The 26,167-nt window shown below is 38.8% G+C and overlaps 1 protein-coding gene across 4 annotated transcripts in view; it reads left to right on the top strand.

The window, feature by feature from the left end:
- The window catches only part of AQR (aquarius intron-binding spliceosomal factor), a 128,278-nt gene that overhangs the window by 36,478 nt on the left and 65,633 nt on the right, over positions 1–26,167 (top strand). For 3 of the 4 annotated variants that reach the window (XM_030930699.1, XM_030930701.1, XM_010367536.2), the window contains 8 exons: positions 1,353–1,466; positions 5,425–5,528; positions 7,496–7,598; positions 10,152–10,272; positions 13,356–13,497; positions 18,204–18,382; positions 22,375–22,542; positions 24,883–25,052. In XM_030930699.1, the coding sequence (XP_030786559.1) occupies positions 1,353–1,466; positions 5,425–5,528; positions 7,496–7,598; positions 10,152–10,272; positions 13,356–13,497; positions 18,204–18,382; positions 22,375–22,542; positions 24,883–25,052 (1,101 nt within the window). The remainder of the gene's footprint in view (positions 1–1,352; positions 1,467–5,424; positions 5,529–7,495; positions 7,599–10,151; positions 10,273–13,355; positions 13,498–18,203; positions 18,383–22,374; positions 22,543–24,882; positions 25,053–26,167) is intronic. The other variant, XM_030930700.1, reaches the window with a different exon arrangement.

Here is a 26,167-nt window from a genome sequence, read left to right on the forward strand (position 1 = left end):
TGGGTTCAAGTGATTCTCCTGCCTCAGCCTCCCCAGTTTAATACCATCCTGATATCAGCCGGAATTATAGGTATGCACCACCACGCCTGGCTAATGTTTTGTGTTTTTAGTAGACACAGAGCCTCACCATGTTACCCAGGTGGTCTCACACTCCTGAACTAAGGCAGTTTGCCCACCTCGGCCTCCCAAAGTGCTAGGATTACAGGCGTGAACCACTGCACCCAGCAGAAGAAATCATTTTTAACAAACTCCTAATGCTATCTTTCAATGAGATCATACTTAGAGATACAATTTTGGTATGCGTTTACATATCCCCTTTGTTCTTTTGTATCTGTGAGCATTCCTCCTATTCTTTTTTTAAATTTCTATCTAGTGATTTGCCACATATATTAAAATATATTAAAATCCTAATATCTGATCTGCCATAGATTAGATCTAAAAATAAAGATTTGGGTTGAGTGCAGCCAGTAGGCTCTGTTGACGCTGCTGCTACAGGGGAGACATCAGAGCCTTGTTAGCAAGAGAAACTAAGCCAAAGGACTTTGATGGCCATGGAGAAAAAATAATAACTTAGCTTTCCCTGTCTTACTGTTTTTCCCTAAAAGAAGCAGCACAGCCAGGCACTGTGGCTCACACCTATAATCCTAGCACTTTGGGAGGCCGAGGCGGGCAGATCATGAGGTCAGGAGATTGACACCATCCTGGCTAACATGGTGAAGCCCAGTCTCTACTAAAAATACAAAAAATTAACTGAGCGTGGTGGCGGGCACCTGTAGTCCCAGCTACTCAAGAGGCTGAGGCAGGAGAATGGCGTGAACCCGGGAGGCAGAGCTTGCAGTGAGCCGAGATCACACCACTGCACTCCATCCTGGGCGACAAAGCTTGACTCTGACTCAAAAAAAAAAAAAAGCAGCATATAAAAAAGTATCTCCAATTATGAATTGCCAAACCTGTAGTAAGAGACCTCAGGAGTTCCCTCTGGTGCTATAGCTTTGTAAGTTTTCAGTGATGTAGATAGATAAGATGGATTTTGTTTGTTTTATTAAAATGCTGGGCTTCTTTAGATTACCTCCTTAATGTCTCTTAAGTATTAGGATTGCAGTATAAGTTTTTCTTTGCAGAAGTAGATCATGTATATGAAATAGACTTAACAATTTATTCACATACTCCATTTTCACGTAACTAAAACATTTTTAGTTGGATATGTTCTAAAATCTTTTTTGTAATGTTTACATTCCTCAGTTTTTCAGCACCTCTGAGAAACTGTGTGAACCTGTTTATTATTTTAAATAGTATTGTGCTTTCTTGCCCTTATGTTCATATGATTTATACATTTAAATGTGTTTCTTCAGCTTTTGGACATGCTTAAATTCTATACTGGTTTTGAAATTAATGACCAAACTGGAAATGCTCTGACAGAGAATGAGATGACCACAATTCACTATGATAGAATTACATCTCTGCAGGTAATGAAAATACATTATAGACTTTGTGTGTGCTCCGTAAGGTTTTGTCATACTACAATTTAGGTTTTTTATAGGTACAGATTGAAAACGATGTTAATTTAATAGTGTTTTTATATTCAGTATTTTTCATGTTTCTTTTTCCGATAAATTCTTGAAAAATAAGACTTTCTTTTATAACCTGTCTAAATTCTGTGAATCAGTATACTGGTATTTGCTACTCGGAAATATTAGTTACTGGGCCAGTTTGGCACATTTAAATATTAGCTCTGCTGTCAGTTTTATTTTATTAAAGAGTATTTCAACATATGGCAGAGGGTGTGTAAGCATTTTGCACTTTTTTTTTTTTTTTTTTTGAGATGGAGTCTCGCTCTGCCGCCCAGGCTGGAGTGCAGTGGCCGGGTCTCAGCTCACTGCAAGCTCCGCCTCCTGGGTTCACGCCATTCTCCTGCCTCAGCCTCCCGAGTAGCTGGGACTACAGGCGCCCGCCACCTCGCCCGGCTAGTTTTTTGTATTTCCGAGCGCGGTGGCTCAAGCCTGTAATCCCAGCACTTTGGGAGGCCGAGACGGGCGGATCACAAGGTCAGGAGATCGAGACCATCCTGGCTAATACGGTGAAACCCCGTCTCTACTAAAGAATACAAAAAACTAGCCGGGCGACGAGGCGGGCGCCTGTAGTCCCAGCTACTTGGGAGGCGGAGGCAGGAGAATGGCGTGAACCTGGGAGGCGGAGCTTGCAGTGAGCTGAGATCCGGCCACCGCACTCCAGCCTGGGCGACAGAGCCAGACTCCGTCTCCAAAAAAAAAAAAAAAAAAAATACAAAAAACTAGCCGGGCGACGTGGCGGGCGCCTGTAGTCCCAGCTACTCAGGAGGCTGAGGCAGGAGAATGGCGTGAACCCAGGAGGCGGAGCTTGCAGTGAGCTGAGATCTGGCCAGTGCACTCCAGCTTGGGTGACAGAGCAAGACTCCGTCTCAAAAAAAAAAAGTTTTTTGTATTTTTTAGTAGAGACGGGGTTTCACCGTGTTAGCCAGGATGGTCTCAATCTCCAGACCTCGTGATCAGCCCGTCTCGGCCTCCCAAAGTGCTGGGATTACAGGCTTGAGCCGCCGCGCCCGGCACATTTTGCACATTTTTAAGATGAACACATATGATGGGAGTGAAGTTTACCAGTGTAGTTCAGATATGCCCAAAAAAGTATCTTCATTTGTTTTCTATTGCTGATCTTATCTTGTTCTTGAGCTTCAGTTTCTCTGATGGTAGAAGGAAGTTTTATTTGTCAGTTTAAAATAATCCAGCTATTTCTGTTTAAAGTAATCCAACTTATTTCTGTTTTAAAGAGTCTTTTGTTGGGGGTAAAGATTCAGTTCAAACTCTTTTGTAATCAAGTTAGCTATCTCTTAAGAGATCTCTCTTCTTCAAAGCTGGAGGCATCATGCTACCTGACTTCAAACTATATACTACAAGGCTACAGTAACCAAAACAGCTTGGTACTGGTACCAAAACAGACATATAGACCAGTGGAGCAGAACAGAGACCTCAGAAATAACACCACATATCTACAACCATCTGATCTTTGACAAACATGACAAAAACAAGCAATGGGGAAAGGATCTCCTATTCAGTAAATGGTACTGGGAAAACTGGCTAGCCACATGCAGAAAAGTGAAACTGGACCCCTTCCTTGCAGCTTGTACAAAAATTAACTCAAGGTGAATTAAAGACTTAAAAGTAAAACCCAAAACCATAAAAACCCTACAAGAAAACCTAGGCGATACCATTCAGGACATAGGCATGGGCAAAGACTTTATGACAAAAACACCAAAAGCAATTGCAGCAAAAGCCAAAATTGGCAAATGGGATCTAGTTAAACTAAAGAGCTTCTGCACAGCTGAAGAAACTATCATCAGAGTAAACAGGCAGCCTACAGAATGGGAGAAAATTTTTGCAATCTATCCATCTGACACAGGTCTAATATCCAGAATTTATAAGGAACTTAAACATATTTACAAGAAAAAGACAACCCCATCAAAAAGTGGGCAACGTGTATGAGATGACTACAATTCACTTCTCAAAAGAAGACATTTATGTGGCCAACGAACGTGTGAAGAAAAACTCAATATCACTGATCATCAGAGAAATGCAAATCAAAACCACAATGAGATATCATACCATCTCACACCAGTCAGAATGGCAATTATTAAAAACTCTGGAAATAATAGATGCTGGCAAGCATTGTGTGTAGTAATAGATGCTGGCAAGGCTGCAGAGAAATAGGAATGCTTTTACACTGTTGGTGGCAATGTAAATTAGTTCAACCATTGTGGAAGACAGTATGGCAATCCCTCAAGGATCTAGAACGAGAAATACCATATGACCCAGCAATCCCATTACTGGATATATACCCAAAAGAATATAAATCATTCTACTATAAAGGCATATGCACACTTATGTTTATTGCAGCACTATTTATAACAGCAAAGACATGGACCCGACCCAAATCCCCATCAATGATAGACTGGATAAAGAAAATGTGGCACATATACACCATGGAATACTATGCAGCCATCAAAAGGAATGAGATCATGTCCCTTGTGGGGACATGGATGAAACTGGAAGTCATCATCCTCAGCAAAGTAACACAGGAATGAAAAACCAAACACCGTATGTTCTCACTCATAAGCAGGAGTTGAACACTGAGAACACATGGACACAGAGAGGGGAACAACACCCACCAGGACCTGTTGGGGATGGGAGTTGAGGGGAGGGAACTTAGAGGACAGGCCAATAGGTGCAGCAAACCACCATGGCACATGTATACCTATGTAACAAACCTGCACATTTCCACATGTATCCCTTTTTTGTTTTTTATTTTTTTAGAAGAAAAATAAATAAATAATGGTGTAAAAGCAAAGAAAAGTCTCTGTTATTTTTCTTTCCTACTAGGTGTGTGGAGATACCAAAATAGCCTTATTGTTTTGGAAGAGGGATTAACTCAGATGTCATTTCCTGCTTTTTTCACAGCGTTAGTGTTTTTGTCCTGTCTCTGCCCTTGAAATAACCACAGCTGGTGTGGCATGTGGTCTATTGTATTGATACAGGCAAGGCATCATTATTGCTTCCAAGGAACTTGGCTATTTCCCCTGTTGAGGAGGCCCCAACATTGCCTGATGGTGCTAGCATTCTCCTGAGGACTGACTTGTTTATTTCCTTGCTTATACAATTCTTTTCTCATGCTTGGGTTGCAGAGTCATTTTGCCATTGTGTGTAGTAATCTCATAATCCCGTGGCAAGCTCGCTCCTGGCAACCTTGGCAACCTTCTGTGTCATCCACCATGGAACACATGAAAACTTCCGGATCTTTTCTGTGCCACATGGGCATCAAGGAAGACTAGGGATATTATTTCAATCACTCTGTCGTCAAATCCCAAGGAAGACTAGGGATATTATCTCAGTCACTCTGTTGCAATGCTACTATTTCTGTTTTCTGACAGCTTACCCTATGTTGGTTGAGACTGCTACCCTGTGAGGTCTTTTCCCAGAGTTCCAAACAAAAGCAAGGCACAAGCATAAAGTTTTTGGTCTTTCCTTCAAGTTCTCTCTGCAGCCAGAGTTTCCCTTGGGACTTTCTTTTAGTTTTGTTAGACCAGTTCTTGATAATCAAGTGTGTATTTGTTTTTTTCTCCTCTTCTATCAATAAAGCTTGCCTTTGTGGCTATTTTCATATATATTGAAAATGCTTTTAGATGTCAAAAGCTGAACGCCGACTCTGTTTTTTACATTTCTGCTATGAAAGTTGCAGTTTTTCTGTTTTTATTACATGCTTCTGTCTAATTAAGGTAGAGGTCACGTAAGAAAGAGAAATGCGTTAATATTTTTATAAAATATTTTCATTCTTAAATAGATGTTTATATTAATATGTAGACATTAATTATTAATATTTTTTGCTGTTATTTTCTAGAGAGCTGCCTTTGCACATTTTCCTGAACTCTATGATTTTGCCCTCTCAAACGTGGCAGAAGTAGATACTCGGGAGTCCTTGGTCAAGTTTTTTGGACCTCTTAGGTAAGACAACATGGAAAAACTGTATATTCTTTTTTTGTATCATGCTGCCTCAATTTTACTTTTCTTTATTGCTTTTAATCATTTTGTAGTACTTTAGGTAATATTACTTGTTATTTCACTCTTCATTGACGTCTACAATTAGTGCTTCTCTCCAGCAATTTGGTGTCTTTGTCACTTATCCACGTTTGGTAAAGTTTCTATTTTTTGTGACGTATACACTTTTCTTAGATCTTAAATTTTTCTTAGAGTAGAATATAAAGCTGGTCATTTTCTTTTCCTTTTTTTTTTTTTTTTTTTTTTTTTTGAGACAGAGTCTCGCTCTGTCGCCCGGGCTGGAGTGCAGTGGCCAGATCTCAGCTCACTGCAAGCTCCGCCTCACCGGGTTTACGCCATTCTCCTGCCTCAGCCTCCGGAGTAGCTGGGACTACAGGCGCCCGCCACCTCGCCCGGCTAGATTTTTTGTATTTTTTTTAGTAGAGACGGGGTTTCACCGTGTTAGCCAGGATGGTCTCGGTCTCCTGACCTCGTGATCCACCCGTCTCGGCCTCCCAAAGTGCTGGGATTACAGGCTTGAGCCACTGCGCCCGGCCTAAAGCTGGTCATTTTCATCAATCAGATGACATATGACAAAAACCAATAAAGATTCATTATGTGTGATATTAGAGGTGTGACTTAGGAAAAATTTTGCATGTTTAAAATTTATAAAATTAGTAATATCCTCTGGCCCTTAGCTATCTGCTAATATATCCTTTTGAAAATAGTGATAATAATGGCATATATTTATTTACTATGTGAAAGACATTCTGTTAAGTGTGTAAACAACTCTGAAAACTCCTACTAGAAGTAGGTACCATTTTACATATAAGGTATCTGAGGCATAGAATAGTTAGGTAATTTGCCTAGGTTACACAGCAAGTAAGTGGCAGAGATACAATTTAAACCCAGAGAGTGTGATTTCCAAGCCCTAACTTTTAACTACTGTACTGTATCATCTCCCAGCTCTTAGGAGGCATTATGTTTAGTTCTTTGACTATTTGAAATGTAATCAACTGAGGTTGGTTTGGTTGTTCATTCTCATATGAGGATTTAATATAATTAATAACACATAGATTCATTTCATTCTTTTATTTTATTTTATTTTATTTTTGAAACGGAGTCTCGCTCTGTCACCCAGGCTGGAGTGCTGTGGCCGGATCTCAGCTCACTGCAACTCCGCCTCCCGGGTTCACGCCATTCTCCAGCCTCAGCCTCCCGGGTAGCTGGGACTAAGGCACCGCCACCTCGCCCGGCTAGTATTTTGTAGTTTTTAGCAGAGACGGGGTTTCACCGTGTTAGCCAGGATGGTCTCGATCTCCTGACCTCGTGATCCGCCCGTCTCGGCCTCCCAAAGTGCTGGGATTACAGGCTTGAGCCACCGCGCCCGGCCCATTTCATTCTTTTAAATAACTACATAGAGTTCCATTAAACAGGACCACCATACTATTTTTTTAAAAGTTAATCTCCTATTGGCGAATCTTTTTTTTGGTGGGGGGGACGGCGTCACTGCAAGCTCCGCCTCCCGGGTTCGCGCCATTCTCCTGCCTCAGCTGGGACTACAGGCGCCCGCCACCACGCCCGGCTAATTTTTTGTATTTTTGGTAGAGACGGGATTTCACCATGTTAGCCAGGATGGTCTCGATCTCCTGACCCCATGATGCGTCCACCTTGGCCTCCCAAAGCTCTGGGATTACAGGCGTGAGCCATGGCGCCTGACCAGTATTAATACTTAAAAGTGCTCTTGGTCTGGGGTATAATAAAAGGTTTGCAGAAAATATTTTGAGAACCCTGCACCAAAGCCTTAATTTTCATTGCTGATTTTTGATATTTGCTGCCCATGTCATAGTATTATATTTGTTTTTTAAAGCTATTTGTAAAAATAACATGTTTCAAAAGTGAAGTTACTATGAATATTGTTATCTATTCTGCAGTTCAAACACTCTCCACCAGGTGGCATCATACCTCTGCTTGTTGCCAACTCTTCCTAAAAATGAAGACACAACTTTTGATAAAGAATTTCTCCTAGAATTGCTGGTAAATATTAATGCCCTCTAAATTTTGCATGTGGTTTTCCCTGCCTTTTTACATCATTCTTAAAGATGTAAATTCATATAGTTTTTTTTGTGGGCCAAAGATTAGGTGGATAATTCCCATTTTCTTTTCGGAATTGTATTATCATTTGATTTTTATGAGATTTGTTTTCTCATCCTTTGCATTTCTTTTCTCAAGTATTTTATCTCTTCAAACTACTTTCTGGATGAATCATTCTATTAGCAAGTATTTATGTGCAAATCACTTCATTGTCTTTCAGTTCCTAAAAATACCTGTGCTATTTTCTGACAATGTAAAACCTCTCATGAGTCAGGTTTTTGGGATTAATAATAAATCTTTACAATAGAAAGAAATGAGGATTTTTTTCAGAAATTCTTCTTTTTTTTTTTTTTTTTTTTCTGATACCAAGTCTCTCTCTGTTGCCCAGACTGGATGGAGTGCAGTGGCATGATCTCAGCTCACTGCTACCTCTGCCTCCCGGGTTCAAGTAATTCTTGTGCCTCAGCCTCCCAAGTAGCTGGTATTACAGATGTGTGCCACCACTCCCAGCTAATTTTTGTATTTTTAGTACAAGATGGAGTTTTGCCACATTGGCCAAGCTGGTCTTGAACTCCTGGCCTCAGGTGATTGACTTGCCTCGGCCTCCCAAAGTGTCGGGTTTACAGGCATGAATCACCGTGCCCAGCCTTTTTTCAGGAATTCTTCTAATGGGAAATAAGTTTGAGGATAACGTGGATCCTGTGCCTATTAAGCTCTTGTGGCTAGAATTTTATTCCTAAAATTTAAATTGTTCCAACAAAAGAAAATAATTTTTTTTTTTTTTTGAGACGGAGTCTCGCTCTGTCGCCCAGGCTGGAGTGCAGTGGCCGGATCTCAGCTCACTGCAAGCTCCGCCTCCCGGGTTTACGCCATTCTCCTGCCTCAGCCTCCCGAGTAGCTGGGACTACAGGCGCCTGCCACCACGCCCGGCTAGTTTTTTGTATTTTTTAGTAGAGACGGGGTTTCACTGTGTTAGCCAGGATGGTCTCGATCTCCTGACCTCGTGATCCGCCCGTCTCGGCCTCCCAAAGTGCTGGGATTACAGGCTTGAGTCACCGCGCCCGGCCGAAAATAATTTTTAAAATGTATAGTGTGACAACATTATGTTTTTTTTCCTCCCTTTCCTAAAGGATTTCCTCAGGCTTCAGATTCTTCTAATATTCAATTTATGATTAAAAAGTTGAAACATACATATTGTTTAGATATCATGATTTTTTTCTGTAATTATACTATCTTCACTGAAGAGAATGATACATTTTAAGAATATGTCATTTTAGCATTACTGGATAAACACTTCATTTTCTTTTTTTTTTTTTTGAGATGGAGTCTCACTCTGTCCCCCAGGCTGGAGTGCAATGGCGTGATCTTGGTTCACTGCAACCTCCGCCTCCTGGGTTCAAGCAATTCTCTTGCTTCAGCCTCCTGAGTAGCTGGGATTACAGGAGTGCACTACCATGCCCAGCTAATTTTTGTATTTTTAGTAAAGACGGGGTTTCACCATATTGGTCAGGCTAGTCTCAAACTCCTCACCTTAGGCGATCCACCTGCTTCAGCCTCCCAAAGTGCTGGGATTAAAGGCATGAGCTGCTTCTCCCGGCGTAACACTTACTTTCATATTTGAGATAGATTATTAATATTAAGGGTACCCAGAGGTCATCATGGAAAGGAACATAGAGGGAGAAGACTAGGGTGATAGATTAATAAAATTCCCTAGATGGTATAGCTAGTTAGTATAAGAATGAAAACTAGGCCTGGCGCAGTGGCTCAAGCCTATAATCCCAGCACTTTGGGAGGCCGAGATGGGCAGATCACGAGGTCAGGAGATCGAGACCATCCTGGCTAACACAGTGAAACCCTATCTCTACTAAAAAAAATACAAAAAAACTAGCCGGTCGTGGTGGCGGGCACCTGTAGTTCCAGCTACTCGGGAGGCTGAGGCAGGAGAATGGCGTAAACCCGGGAGGTGGAGCTTGCAGTGAGCTGAGATCTGGCTACTGTACTCCAGCCTGGGCAACAGAGCGAGACTCCGTCTCAAAAAACAAAAGAATGAAAACAATAGTCCAAGACCTAGAGCTCCTATTTTTTCTTACATTGATTAATGCTAAGTGTCATGGTTTTTAAACTCTTGGCATGTACCAGGGACTTTGACACTATTTCAGAATATTTCATTTCATTTTCATTGGAAACTTGAGATGTGTGGCACTTTATCTGTTTTACTGAAAAGGAAACAGGTTAGGAAGGTTAAAGTAACGTGCCCAGCTTTTACAGTACTCATAAGTAGAGGAGCTGGGATTTTAACTCAGGTCTATCTGATTCCAAAGACCATCACCATTGGTTGGTTTCTCATCTTTGATCTATGGAGAAAATAGGAAAAGAAAAAAAAATCTCTTATTGAACTGCTACAATAACTGATAGGCATAAAACTTCTTCCAAAATTATTTTTATTGAAAAAAGATGCTTCTAACCTTCTGCATGAACTTGTTTCCTTTCTTCTAGGTATCTCGTCATGAACGTCGAATTTCTCAGATTCAGCAATTGAACCAGATGCCTTTGTATCCAACTGAGAAAATTATATGGGATGAAAATATTGTCCCAACTGAGTACTATTCTGGAGAAGGTATGGTAAAGAAATATGGATTCAGCTGTACCATGAAATAATTTCAGATTTATCATTTATAATTGGAATTATAGACAGTGTACTTCAGTCCACTCAGTACTTTGGGATAATTTCCTGGTGCCCACAAGTTAACTTTAGAAGCTGGGAAAGATTTAGTATTTTGAATGCTTTGGCACTAAGGGTTTTTATTGAATTTGACTATATACATATCGCCCTATAAAAAATATGACTATAAAGCCCTAAGACTGTTTTGGTGTTTTTGCTTGTTTGCATGAGACAGGGTCTTGCTCTGTCACCCAGGCTGGAGTGCAGTGGTGCAGTCTCAGCTCACTGCAGCCTCTGCTCCTGGGCTCAAGTGATCCTCCCACTTTAGCCTCCCAAGTACTTCAGACCACAGGCATGCACCACCACACCCAGCTATTATTATTATTATTACTATTATTATTTGTATTTTTAGTAGAGACAAGGTCTGACCATGTTGCTCAGGCTGGTCTCGAACTCCTGAGCTCAAGCGATCTGCCCACCTCAGCCTCCAAAGTGCTGGGATTACAGGTGTGAACCGCTGCACCCGACCATAAGACTGTTTTCAAGGAGACCTGATAATGCTTGAAGTATAGCTTTCATTGTGTCACTGTGATAGGCTGTGTTTAATAGAGCTTTTTTCAAAGACTTTTTTTAGTGGCTCTTTTGAATTCTATGTAAAGCCAGGTAATGATCACCAAAAAAAAGGCATTATCGTTTATTGATAGTAAACTCTTAGTGTTGATCCAAAATGATATTGCCTAGTTTGTTCATTTATTTCCCCAGATTTGGATCTCAACACTTTTCACTCATCCTCTGAGGATGAGAATTTGCTACAACTGAGTATATGCAAAAGTGCATTCAGATATATTTTGAAGGTATATTTCAAAAGAAATTTCAGGATATTTTTTGAACAATGGCATCATTAGTAGAAGAAATGTAACTGTTTTAAAGATATCACAAGTACAAGTATTGGTATATTTACTTAAAATGGTTACTCTAAGACATATCCTAGAGCCATAACTCCGATAGACCCAGTGCACTAATATTGTGCTAGATTTCAGAACATAGGCAGTCTTCATATCTTTTTATGTTCTTACAGTGGTTAATATGTTGCTTTCTCATGTCTAGGGATGCACAACTGGATGATAAAAGTATAAAGAAATTCAAGATAGTGATTGCTATAAAAGTCAGGAAATAGTTACTTTCAGGTAAAGGGAAGAAGCTGTAATCAGGAAAGGGCACTTGGGAGGATTCTGGGATAGCTGATAAGGTGGTTACAAGGTTTCATTTAAAAAATGTCTTACTTTACTGGTACCTTCTATACATCCCTTTCTTTCTTTTTGTTTCTGCTGAAAAACCTGAGTTGTTTGATCATAGAGTTCCCACAGTCTATAGATTTTTCTGATTGAATACTCATGGCATATTGCAGCATGTTCCTCTGTTCTTTATTTTCCTTGCAAATTAGTACCACCTTGTGCAGAGGCTTGATCAGACTAAGGTTCTCCTTGGCAGGATTCTTGGTGGTGGTATGTTCTTTCATCAGGAGGCACATACTGTCTGCTTGTCTCTCTTTTTGTACTACTAGTAGCTATTGATACTTAACACCTAGATTTGTTAATTCAGTGAGTATTGCAAAGTGCTGACATTTTAATTGTCATTTTTTTAAAGTAAAAATGTGCTATCGAAAGAAATTGAGTTAGATTACAAGTCAGAGTTTACTAATATAAATAATGTTAAATTTTTGTTCACCAATGTTGTCTTTAAGTTTATTTTTTATCTTTTGGTAGTATGGACAACAATGATGAGACTATGACTTATCAGTAAAATGTATTTTGGGATTTTTTAAAACCTTTTTGATATTGCTGCTAAGTGGTTACTTATTGTTAAAGAGAAATAGTTAAGTGAGAATAATGAAAGGATTATTGTTTATTTATATAGTCAGAGAAAGGGGAGTCTGGAATAACATACAAACAATGTCTTGTCCTTAAAGTTTAGCCAGAAGGCAAGTTCAGAGCACAATAATAGTCATCGGAGATTGATTTATGCAATGTAACATAATAATTCAGTGTTCATGCTAAATTTTGTTGTGCGCTGAATTTATGGTAACATTATTCACTTCAATATTTGCCAAATATAAATTAGGTGATAAGGGAAGAAGTTTTAAACTACTTGAAACTATTAATACAAGTATCCTTAAATACTTTGAAGGAGTACTGTTTACATACACATCACTGGTATGCAGATTACATGTATTAATAAAACTCATCCTTTACCCCAATTCTTTTTTTTTTTTTTTTTGGAATGGAATTTCACTCTTGTTGCCCAGGGTGGAGTGCAATGGCACGATCTTGGCTCACTGCAACCTCTGCCTCTTGGGTTCAAGCGATTCTCCTGCCTCAGCCTCCTGAGTAACTGGGATTACAGGTGCCCACCACGACACCCAGCTAATTTTTTGTATTTTTAGTAGAAACGGGGTTTCACTGTGTTGGCCAGGCTGTCTCAAACTCCTGACCTCAGGTGATCCACCTGCCTTGGCTTCCCAAAGTGCCGGGATTACAAGCATGAGCTGCCGTGCTCGGCCTCACCCCTAATTCTTAATAGCCAACATTTACTGATTTGGTTTTAACATCTGTGTGAAAACAAAAATAAGTTGTTATCAGATATGCTGCATTTCAGGCATTCATTAGATTCTTATAGTTTTGTGGTGCCAGCGTTTTAATACAGAGAGCATTAAAAGAATAATTCAGGCCGGGCACAGTGGCCTCACTTTGGGAGGCTGAGGTGGGCAGATCACGAGGTCAGGAGTTCGAGACCACCCTGACCAACATAGAGAAACTCTGTCTCTACTAAAAATACAAAAAATTAGCCAGGCATGTTGGTGGATGCCTGCAATCCTAGCTATTCAGGAGGCAAGAGAGTGGCTTGAATCTGGGAGGCAGAGGTTGCAGTGAGACAAGATTGTGCCATTGCACTCCAGCCTGGGCGACAGAGCAAAACTCTGTCTCAAAAAAAAAAAAAAAAAAGAATAATTCAAATATGGATGTTTTTTTCCTTTTCAGGTTGTCTTGCTCTTCCCAAATTGAATTTGCAGTTTTTGACTCTTCATGACTACCTGCTAAGGAACTTTAACCTCTTCCGCTTAGAATCAACTTACGAAATTCGGCAGGACATTGAAGATAGTGTCAGCAGAATGAAGCCATGGTTAGTAAATTTGTTCCACCTGTAATGCAGATATGCAGACAGTGACTAATAAACTTCTGTAAGAAACCTTATAAGTATATTTAGAAATAATATACCTGGCACAAAGGTGCCCTCTAAAATAAGAGATATTTACTCTTTGAGACATTTTAAAATGTGAATTAACATACATCAAAAGTGCTAAAATATAAACCACATTTCTGGGTACTTGAGAATGGGGATGGGAGACTGGGGATAAGCGAGAAGATGTCATCATGCTCAGGAAGGGAAGGGGGAAATGTGGGGGGAGTAGGTCAGACCTTACTTAAAGACTGATTGTAAGGCTAGGGGTTGGCCAGCAGGCCTGTACTAGGAGAGCAGGACAGTTTAAGTCCTGGAGGAAGCTTATGATAAAGGGGTGTTCCATTAATCCAGCTACTCTTGTCACTGTTGCTACAGTGTTCTCAGTCAGCCTCTCTAGGGGAATGGACAGAGGATTAGGGCTGCTGCCGCACATTGCATGGGGTCGTACGTTAGAAAATCTTCTCTGTCTCTCCACCCATAGATTCTGTGGAAGAAAGTAAATCACCAGGATTTACTTTTAGGGCCAGTTGAGTTGGTCTTGTTATTTGAGGAATTCTTCCACATAGACTCCACTCCCCACCTGCTAGCTCATGTCTGGAATTCCTTTAGCTAAGAAAAGTCTTTCATTCTGGTTGTTGTAGCAGCTTTGCATTACAAGAATTTGTAAGGTTAATTTGGTTTTATAGATACGGCTGACTTTAGGCAAATGCTCTTTATTCACTATTTCATTCCAAGTATGAAATTGATGGATACAGGTTATACATCGCAAGTGATTATAAATGAGTAAAATACTATGAGGTGAATTTTTGTTACATTATATAATAGGACACCATGTATACATACATGATTATACTGCATTGTATGTGAAAAGCTGAACAGCTTTGGAATGTGAACTGACTCAGGTATCTTCCAGGCTTCTGCTTACTAATTATAGAGAGCTACTGCAGACACTGTGATTATGATCTATTTTTTCACTTCCATGTTTCATTTCATACAGAGTTCTATTTTTTAATTAATTACTATGTGAAAAGTTATTCTGGGTAAGACTATAAAATACAACACAACGCATTTTTGACTTAATAATCAGTTGAGTCAGTAGGCAGGCGAGCACTGCGAAATTTGTATACCCACTGGCCAATCATTCCTACCCACAGCTTTGCTGAAATTGTTGCCCATTGTTTGCACCCTGAGGGAGCGCTTGATCAGGAAACTTCTTTACAATTTATGGTTACCTTGAGATTATATGCTCAGATTCTGGGCCGAATTTTGGCCATTTGGCGAACTAGGGATTTATTAACTGGCAATTCAACAAATAGAATTCATTTATATTTTACTTAAATGCCAAGTGCAACAAAAATATTTGAGTTCTTTTGGTCTATTAATAAAAAAAATTAAATTATACCATTTTCTGGAGGGAAAGAGAATGTGACTTTTTGGAGCGAATTCATTCACATTTGTAATAACAGATTTTTAAAAATTTGCATTTGTAATGCCCATCATTGAAAATTATTAAAAATGTTGAAACCTAAAACGGGGGCCAGGCTTCTTTTTGTTTCATGTATTTTGAAGATGAAAACTAACAGGCATTTTTACTCATTATATGGTTCCAATGATTATGTTTTCAGGGTGCTGAAGCCCACTAACCAGCAGTAAGAGAGAATGTGCATAAGGGCCAGAAATCTATACTTTTTAATGCTTCAAGTATATAATATAAGAAGAGAAAGGGGTAAGGGGAGTAGATTAGTGGTTGCTTGGGTTTGGTAACAGGGATTGACTGCACCTGGACAAGAGGGATCTTTTTAAAGATGTTGGAAATGTTCCACAACTGAATTTTGTGATGATGAATGCACAACTCTGCAAATTTACTGAGAACTATGGACTTGTGTATTTATAGTGGATAAATGTTATGGTATGTAAACTATACTGCATTAAAGCTGCAAAAAATGGAGGAGGTGATAGGAAGTTGTTTCACAATGGTTTAGCCACTAAGTAATTCCTTTTAGACATTGTCCCAATACTAACCAAGCCATTGATTGCAGAACTTTATTTTTAATTAGTTTCTCTTTTTGATGTTCTGAAGTTCTACAATTTTTTTGTTGTGACATAAAGTCTTTACATAGAGGCAGTTTATCTTTGTAGGTATGTCATATTCTGCAGTGCTTCCTAACTTTGGAGTGCTGCTTCAGTTTTTATGTTACAGATTTCCCAAATACAACTTTTTAATACAAAAACTAAAGCACTAGTTAGACTGACATAAGAAGAAAGAATGGGCATTGGGATGTTAGTGGTTCTGGTTATTACAACCAGCTTGATTTTTTTTTTTTTCCTGCAATCCATAGCAACATCTTTTAAATGATTTAAGTATGCTCTAAAGGAGGTTTTTGCATAGATATTATTTGTTTGCATGTTTTTAATTTTTTAAAAAATTATAGCTTGTCCTAAAATGTATTCGAAACAGCTTATAAAAATACTTAAAATACAGAAAATAAAATATTAACAATTGAAACAGTCTTTATGAAGAGGATAAAAGGATAACAATATAAAATAAAACCAAGTAAAGAGGTCCTTCAGAAATGAAAGAGAAATTAAGACAGAAAAACAAAACAAAAACTGAGAGAGTTTATCACCACTAGACTGCCTTATAATAAATGCCAAGGGAAGTTGTCCAAGCTGAAATACAAAGCTGCCAATTAGTAACATTAAGAGACCCTGAATAGCTAAAGCAATCTTGATCAAGAAGAACAAAGCTGGAGACATCATACTTCCTGATTTCAAACTATATTACAAAGCTACAGTGGTCAAAACAGTATGGTACTGGCATAAAAACCCATAGACCAACAAAAGAGAAAGCCCAGAAGTAAACCCACGCTTGTACAATCATTTAATCTTCGATGCATGTGCCAAGAGTATACAATGGGGAAAGGAAAATGGTCTTGGGAAAACTGGATATCTACTTGTAAAAAAATGAAATAGGATCCCTATCTTACATGATACACAAAAGTTAACTGAAGATAGATTGAAGATTTTAACATAAGACCTGAACCCATGAAACTCCAAGAAGAAAACAGGGGAAAAACTCCATAACATTGGTCTTAGCAATGATTTTGGGGTGATACCAAGAGCACAGGGAACAAAAGCAAAAATAAGTAAGTGGGGACCACATCAAACTGAAAAGTTTCTGCACAGCAAAGGAAACAGTCAACAAAATGAAAAGGCAGCCTTACAGAATGGAAGAAAATATTTGCAAACCATATATCTGATTAGAATTTAATATCCAAAATATGTAAGGAACTCATATTACTCAATAGCAAAAGACCAAATAACCCAATAAAAAATGGGCAAAGGACTTGAAAACATTTTTTGTAAGAAGACATACAAAGGACAGATAGATGAAAAGGTGTTCAACATCACTAATCATCAAGGGAATGCATATCAAAACCACAATGAGATATTCATACCTCACAACTGTTAGAATGACTGTTATCAAAAGTCAAAAGATAACAAGTGTTTGCAAGGATGTAGAGAAAAGGGAACTCTTATACACTGTTGGTGGGAATGTCAATTAGTACAGCCATTATGGAAAACAATATGGAGGTTCCTCAAAAAATTAAAAATCAGAGCTATCATGTGATCCAGCAAACCCACTTCTGAATGTTTGTCCAAAGGAAATAAAATCACGATCCTGAAGAGATGTCTGCACTCTTGTGTTGCAGCATTATTCACAATAACCAAGATGTGGAAACAACTTAAGGGCTGAATGGATAAAGAAAATGTGAAAATGTGGTGTGTGTGTACATATATAAAAACACACAATGGGATACGATTAACCTTTTAAAAAGAAGGAAATCCTTTTTTTGACAACGTGGATAAACCCGGAGTACGTTATGCCAAATGTATTAAGCCAGATACAGATAGACAAAAACTGATGATCTCACTTTACATATGGAATCTAAAAAAGGCAAATTCATGGAAGCAGTAGAAGGGCAGTTATCAGGTTGTGGGTGGGGGAAATGGGGACATACTGGTCAAAGGGTCTAAACTTTCAGTTACAAGCTACGTAAGTTTGGAGATCTGATGTAAAGCATAGTAACTGTTATGTTTTATGTACTTGAAACTTGCCAGGATAGATCTTAAGTATTCTTACCACACACACACAAAAATGATAACTGTGTTGGTAATGATACCGCAGTGTATACATAGTTTAAAACATCACATTGTATTCCTTAACTATATACAATTTTTATTTGTCAAGTATACCTCAATAAAGCTGAAATAAAACTAAGTGTGCTGCATTATTTATTTCTTTGATAAAATGGCTCAGCCCCAGAATGCTCTTACATACATAGGGTTAGCTTTTTTCTTAGTTGGGGAGGAGACATTCCTCTACTTCTGTTTCTTTTCTGGACCACATTTGCCTGTTTCATACTATCATGTACCTGTTTCATGCTATCATATATACTTTGTATACTTTGAGAGTTAAAGGGTTTTTTTTTGTTTGTTTTTGTTTTTAAGTTAAGAAATAGGGGTTACTAATATTAGGACTTAAATACTAGCCGAACAGTATTCCTACTTACTAGTTTTACTTGTCTAAAAGTTGGGGATAAATTATTTTTTGTTTGAGTAACCATCCATTTCTTTGGTTTTAGGCAATCTGAATATGGCGGTGTAGTGTTTGGTGGTTGGGCGCGAATGGCCCAGCCCATTGTGGCTTTCACTGTTGTTGAAGTGGCCAAACCCAACATAGGTGAAAACTGGCCAACCCGAGTTCGTGCAGATGTTACCATAAATCTGAATGTCAGAGATCACATCAAAGATGAATGGGAAGGTAATTTTGTATTTCAAAAAGTGACATTACCTTTGCCTTGTTAGGAACTTTCACTTAGAGCATTAACAAAGTACTTTTACTAAATGTTATCCTTTTAAGCTTTTATGAAACTTTATCCTTGAAATTTGATTTAAAGAATAGCAACTTTCTAATTATTAGTTTTAAAAATACCAGGGATCATACAAGAATATTTAGGTATGTTAATATTTTAATAAAAAGTATAACATTGCATACATATCAAAGTTTTGAAAACTGAACTTTGCAAAGACTAGAGGAGAGCATTTTAAGTCTTAAATTTAGCAAGATAATATTTATGGATTTGTGGGATCAATATAAAAGAATAAAAATGTTAGTGTTCACCAAAGAGTGGGGAGAAAGCCCACATATAACATGCAGACATGCAGAGTAGTAAGGAATATTGGTATTTCTCAAAAAATAAAAGCCGGCCGGGCGTGGTGGTTCAAGCCTGTAATCCCAGCACTTTGGGAGGCCGAGACGGGCGGATCACCAGGTCAGGAGATCGAGACCATCCTGGCTAACACTGTGAAACCCCGTCTCTACTAAAAAATACAAAAAAAACTAGCCGGGCGAGGTGGCGGGCGCCTGTAGTCCCAGCTACTCGGGAGGCTGAGGCAGGAGAATGGCGTAAACCCGGGAGGCGGAGCTTGCAGTGAGCTGAGATCCGGCCACTGCACTCCAGCCCGAGCGACAGAGTGAGACTCCGTCTCAAAAAAAAAAAAAAATAAAAGCCAAGGTGAAAAGAATAGAAATGCATGCACTTTGTGGAAAATAAAAATACAAAATCAAAATTAGGCAAGCTCAAAAAGAATATGTGGGGGTGGGTGGAGCTATAGTGAAACAACTCAGAAATAAATAATAGTTTATTTGCACCTAAGGCAGAAAGGCTAAAGAATCAGTGAAATCAAATGTACTCAAGGATATATAATAATTGCAAAGAAATTAAAGGAGTTATTCCTCCTATTTTTTGCTAGGCAAGATTTTAAGGATGAGAGTTCCATGTCAAAATTAATTTGTTTTGGAGGCAGATATGTTCAAAATTACTAAGTCCAATAGAGTTAAAACGATAAGACCTCTGCCAGAAGTGACATATGAACTGATTTCTATTAGGCAGTTTTATATTTTTCTCCCAGCTGTCCTGTGAGAGGTCTTACTTGATGCCCTGTTTTGAGAAACAGTAGTCAGTAGGTTTTACCTCCTTTTACTTTCTTGGCATGCCAGAAGGAAAGGGATAGCCCCTTAATGGATCTGTTTTCAGAAATTATTACTACCAGTGTAGCTGTTTATAATCATGGGAACTATATCGTTATCAAAGAATTCTGAAGGAATCCAGCAACAAAGCTAGCCAAATGTTTAACCAGTGCCTACGGTAGTGGGTATAGTTTGTGACAGATTGTTTTTATGACTCTTGTGTTCTTCAAAAGAGTTTCATTCTGTGTATTACTCATCCAGAATAATGTGCGCCTTTACTGTTGCTGAACCCCAAGAAAGCCATTAAGTTGCTGGAGAAGGCCTCATATTTATTTTTCCTTGAAGCTTAAGGAGATATTAAACACTGTTTTACACAGTGGGAAATAAACTGAGATAACTTACCAGGTACCCCCAGAAGTAGTAAATGGTTGGAATTTTGTTTATTTTAAAGGACTCTTTATAGGAATTTATAGATGAGAGGTCCGAATTTTGGTGTTAAGGAAAACAAAAGGATATTTAAAAACAGGCCGCCTTCCCCATTACTGACTGCTTTCAGAAGGACATGAGACAGTCTTTTTTTCTTTTAAACATCAGCCTCTGGTAGAATGAGAAGTGGAATGGGTACATTTTGATGGGCAAGATAGGGCACAATAGGGCATTGTGGGATGAGTGATAATCTGGGGTGTGATGGAAAGAAAAGTGTTTTCTGGGAGGCCTGGGCCAAAAACCAGCCCCTATACTGATCACAGATAGGGTAGCCAGATAGAAAATGGAAGCAAAAAGGAGAGATTCTGTAAACAATAATGATTTTTTTTTTTTTTTTTTAAATGACAGAGTCTCACTCTGTTGCCCAGGCTGGAGTATAGTGGCACAATCTCGGCTCACTGCAACTTCCACCTCCCGGGTTCGAGCAATTCTCTGCCTCAGCCTCCCGAGTAGATGGGATTACAGGCACCCACCACCACGCCCAGCTAATTTTTTGTATTTTTAATAGAGACAAGGTTTCACCATCTTGGCCAGGCTGGTGTTGAACTCCTGACCTTGTGATCCACCTACCTCAGCCTCCCGAAGTGCTGGGATTACAGGCATGAGCCACCGCGCCCGGCCGAATATTGTTTTATAAAAGTAAATTTTAAAGATTATTAAACTAAATACCATAAAACATTCGTCTTCTCCCTTTGAAAAGGTGTGAACCTCAAGCCCTTATCTTCTTCAGTATTCTCATTTAAAGTTAAGGAAACAGAATTCACGAAATGGAAATGCCAGATTTGCTCCAGAAAGCACAGCTAGGATAGGGTGGATACAAATGGTTGCAAGGACAGAGCGAGTTGAGCTCATTGAAATATAGGATTTTAAAAAATGTGGATCTAAGATGTCCCAGAGGAAAGTGGTTTGCTTTAGGAAGGAACAAGAGGTCATCCCTCAGTGATGCCAAAAAGTACCTCCTGTCTTGGTAGAGGATAAATGACTTCTCAGGACCACTTCTTTGGCTTTAAGACTTAGAAGCTTTAATGAGCTGTACAGATCAGATGTCACACAAGTAGTACAACTCAGATAGTAGAACCGTTCCCATTCATTCTCATTACTTCTCTTGCTGCTTTGTGTAGAATTTATTGGGAAATAATTAAATCAGTATTATGAATAGAGTTATTATTTCTACCTTTACCCATACTCTAACCAGTCCCCCAATTAAAACAAACCAAAATATTTTCTTTTTTTTTTTTTTTTGAGACGGAGTCTCGCTCTGTCACCCAGGCTTGAGTGCTGTGGCCGGATCTCAGCTCACTGCAAGCTCCGCCTCCCAGGTTCACGCCATTCTCCTGCCTCAGCCTCCCGGGTAGCTGGGACTACAGGCGCCGCCACGTCATCCGGCTAGTTTTTTTTGTATTTTTTAGTAGAGACGGGGTTTCACCGAATATTTTCAATACTATTGGCCATATACCCACATTGTTGATTTGATTTCATTGTGTTTGTTGTTAACAAGGTTATGAGCAAGCAGACTGTTTACATTTATGTCATATAATGGCTAACAAAAGCATTGGAAATGGAATGAAGATTAAGTGGTGTAGCATTACATGCTGTGAGGTCTTATTTTATATCCTTGTCTTCCAGTTTCTTTACTTTTAATGGAACTGGGAAGCCATTTGAGTTCATTATTGGGTCTAATGACCAAGAAACTATGGACTTTGGCACAAGTCTCCTATTTCTTGACATTCACTTATAAAAATGTTTACTATTTGCCAACTGAAACTGTATGTATTCAGCCATCTTTCTCAAAATCATATCTGTAAACAATATTTTTTTGCCTTGATGAATTATTCTTGAGTTGACCTGTTTTAGTGAAATACAATTAGGCTGTCTTTGGAATGACACTGACAGATAGTTTAAACTGATAATAAAAACCTGCTAAATATGCTATAGATGGATTATATGCCAGTCATATTTTTGGTTACTTATTAAGAATGTTAAAAATAAGAATGATGACGAACATCCAATTTTGGAGCTGTAGCATGACTTGGAGGGCTTATTCAGTAATATATTCATGGCATGAATGTTTCTAATTTTAATATAAAGAGGTTTTCATTTCAATTAATGCTATGAAATATTGAGTATTAAAGATTATAGAAAAGCCCATAATTGTGTTACAATGTGATAATAATCGTTGGCCACTCATGATATCTCTCTACCAAAGATAAGAGGTAGAGAGGCAAATAAGAATTTGCCTACAAAAGACTGAAAACAATGAAATTCTAATAAATGAAAATGTCTTTATATCTTACCAGGTCTTCGTAAGCATGATGTATGCTTTTTAATTACTGTACGTCCCACAAAACCTTATGGCACTAAGTTTGATCGGAGGAGACCTTTTATTGAGCAGGTTGGCCTGGTTTATGTCAGAGGCTGTGAAATTCAGGGCATGCTGGATGACAAAGGACGTGTCATTGAAGATGGTATGGTGGCATATATTTTTGAAAGAGTATGTGTATAGAATGATAAATTTCTTTGCCTTTTTTCCTTTTTTGCTTCTTAGGTAACATTTTTTAGTTGTTTTACCTACTAAATTGACACAAAGGATTTTGTATCAAATATGTGTAGGGTACCTACCATGCAGTTTTAGATATAGGTAACATGGTTTCAAAACTTTTTTTTTCCCCGAGACAGAATCTCACTGTGTCACACAGGCTGGAGAGCAGTGACGCAATCTCAGCTCATTGCAAACTCTGCCTCCTGGGTTCATGCGATTCTCTAGCCTCAGTCCCACTAGTAGCTGGGACCATAGGCACGTGTGATCATGCCCAGTAAATTTTGGTAGTTTTTGGTAGAGATGGGATTTCACAATGTTGCCCAGGCTGGTCTCAAACTCCTGAGATGAAGCAGTCCACTTGCCTCAGCCTCCCAAAGTGCTGGGATTACAGACATGAGCCAGCGCCGCACCCAGCCAGTTAAAAAACTTCTATGTTAGATGTTGGAAAGCACAGTATCTTTTTTTTTCTTTTTTTCCCCCGATGTCATCCAGGCTGGAGTGGAATGGCGTGATCTCAGCTCACTGCAACCTCTGCCTCCCATGTTCAAGCAATCCTGCCTCAGCCACCCGAGTAGCTGGGATTACAGGTGCCTGCCACCGCGCCTGGCTAATTTTTGTATTTTTAGTGGAGACAGGGTTTCACCATGTTGGCCAGGCTGGTCTCGAACTCTGGGACAGGATCTTTTGAAATCGTCTTTATTCAAAGCTTTTTAAAATGTATAATACTTTACATTTTCTTTTTTTTAAGAAACACTCTAAATACTTCTTACAGTTGTCTAAGCTTTTTTGTGTTGAATGGTATATTTTTTCTTCTGAAATTTGACTGTTTTAATTCATTGTAGTGGTGGTTCTTAATTGGGAGCAATACTGTCCTTCATTTGGAAATGCATAGTGATATTTAGGTTTTCAAATGACTGGGATAGAGGTGAGGAATGGTAGGCTCTTGGCCTTAGGTAACTATGAGCCAGGGATGCTAACTATCAGAACAGAACTAAAAGAATTATCCTGCATAAGATGCCAACTTTACCCCATTTAAAAATACTGCTTTACAAAATTAGTCAGTTATTTGATTTCTTAAGTGTATCACTTATTATCCCTTTGAAATTCTTTCTTCTATTGTCTCGACTTCCTTTATAATACTTATTATTAAATTACAACTGCGTACATGTCTAGTGCTCATTTTATAATTTGGTTGTTAAACTTTTTTTTTCTTGAGACGTAGTCTCGCTCTGTCACCAGGCTGGAGTGCAGTGGCGCAATCTCAGCTCACTGCAACCTCCGCCTCCCGGGTTCAAGTGATTCTCCTGCCTCAGCCTTCCTAATAGCTGGGACTACAGGCGCCTGCCACCATGCTGGCTAATTTTTGTATTTTTAGTGGAGACGGGGTTTCACCATGTTGGCCAGGATGGTCTCGGTCTCTTGACCTCATGATCCACCACCCTCTGCCTCCCAAAGTGCTGGGATTACAGCCATGAGCCACTATGACCGGCCCGTTGTTAACCTTCTTTTGAAACTTCAGTCAGTTTCTGCCATCTGTGGTTTAGAGATTATATCGTTGTTAAACTGCTGATGATTAGATTACTTATCTCTAGAATAAAAGAAAATAGGAGAAGGGAATGGAAAATGGATGGAATAAGCATAAGGCCATATAATGGAACCAAAGTTGGAGGTCTAAGACCCACCCCACCCTGCCTGCCCAGAAGAGGAGATATGTCAGAGAGGAAAGAAAAGGCTCTGGGCTTTCAACCGTTAGTATCCTACATTTCTGTGCATGCAAAATTTCTTTTCGTGCTGGTTATACTAGGTATGGAATGTGAAAGGATGAGAAAAGTGATAAACCTCTGTCAAATTAAGGAATAGAAAACTACGCCTTAAATTCTAAAATACATATATTTAGTTAGAAAATATTTATTGAATACTTACTGTAGGTAAAGCAGTAGTGGGAGCTATGAGTGACAAAAGTAAAGTTCTTTGACTTCTAAGTGTGTGTACTTCTGAGTGTGTGTACATATTATTGTAAGTCATGGCGTTGCATCGTAAACGTTACATGACTGCTATGGAAGGAAATAGTAAGAATTTAGAGAAAGAAGACAATACTTTCAGCTTAGAATTTGACGTGGGTGAGTGGGGGCATTCTAGTTTGGGAAGAATGATTGGAGTTAAGCCTGAACCATTTACTCACCATTTCTAGAAAAAAATACTGTTGACTTACTTTGATATTTGAAAAATATATATTTTATTTAACAAACTTTTTCAAATTGTCTAGGACCTGAACCCAGACCCAATCTTAGAGGAGAATCAAGGACATTTAGAGTGTTTTTGGATCCAAACCAGTATCAACAAGATATGACCAATACTATACAAAATGGAGCAGAGGATGTGTATGAAACTTTTAATATAATAATGAGGAGAAAACCAAAGGAAAATAACTTTAAGGTAATTTGGGGGCTATGTAACTAAAAGTACTATGTCATAATTTAAGTAACTTTTGTGACATAAATACGAAGATATTTGGTTAGGGGAAGATTTGTTAAGAAAATAATAATTACTGCTTTTATTTTTACTACAAGCAATCCTCTTAAACTCTTTTTTTTTATTATTATTATACTTTAAGTTCTAGGGTACATGTGCATAACGTGCAGGTTTGTTACATATGTATACTTGTGCCATGTTGGTGTGCTGCACCCATCAACTCGTCAGCACCCATCAATTCGTCATTTATATCAGGTATAACTCCCAATGCAATCCCTCCCCCCTCCCCCCTCCCCATGATAGGCCCCGATGTGTGATGTTCCCCTTCCCGTGTCCAAGTGATCTCATTGTTCAGTTCCCACCTATGAGTGAGAACATGCGGTGTTTGGTTTTCTGTTCTTGTGATAGTTTGCTAAGAATGATGGTTTCCAGCTGCATTCGTGTCCCTACAAAGCATGCAAACTCATCCTTTTTTATGGCTGCATAGTATTCCATGGTATATATGTGCCACATTTTTTTAATCCAGTCTGTCACAGATGGACATTTGGGTTGATTCCAAGTCTTTGCTATTGTGAATAGTGCCGCAATGAACATACGTGTGCATGTGTCTTTATAGCAGCATGATTTATAATCCTTTGGGTATATACCCAGTAGTGGGATGGCTGGGTCATATGGTACATCTAGTTCTAGATCCTTGAGGAATTGCCATACTGTTTTCCATAATGGTTGAACTAGTTTACAATCCCACCAACAGTGTAAAAGTGTTCCTATTTCTCCACATCCTCTCCAGCACCTGTTGTTTCCTGACTTTTTAATGATTGCCATTCTAACTGGTGTGAGATGGTATCTCATTGTGGTTTTGATTTGCATTTCTCTGATGGCCAGTGATGAGCATTTTTTCGTGTGTCTGTTGGCTGTATGCATGTCTTCTTTTGAGAAATGTCTGTTCATATCCTTTGCCCACTTTTTGATGGGGTTGTTTGTTTTTTTCTTGTAAATTTGTTTGAGTTCTTTGTAGGTTCTGGATATCAGCCCTTTGTCAGATGAGTAGATTGCAAAAATTTTCTCCCATTCTGTAG

The sequence above is a fragment of the Rhinopithecus roxellana genome, chromosome 5, assembly GCF_007565055.1.
Source record: "Rhinopithecus roxellana isolate Shanxi Qingling chromosome 5, ASM756505v1, whole genome shotgun sequence".
In the NCBI taxonomy this organism is placed as follows: Eukaryota; Metazoa; Chordata; class Mammalia; order Primates; family Cercopithecidae; genus Rhinopithecus; species Rhinopithecus roxellana.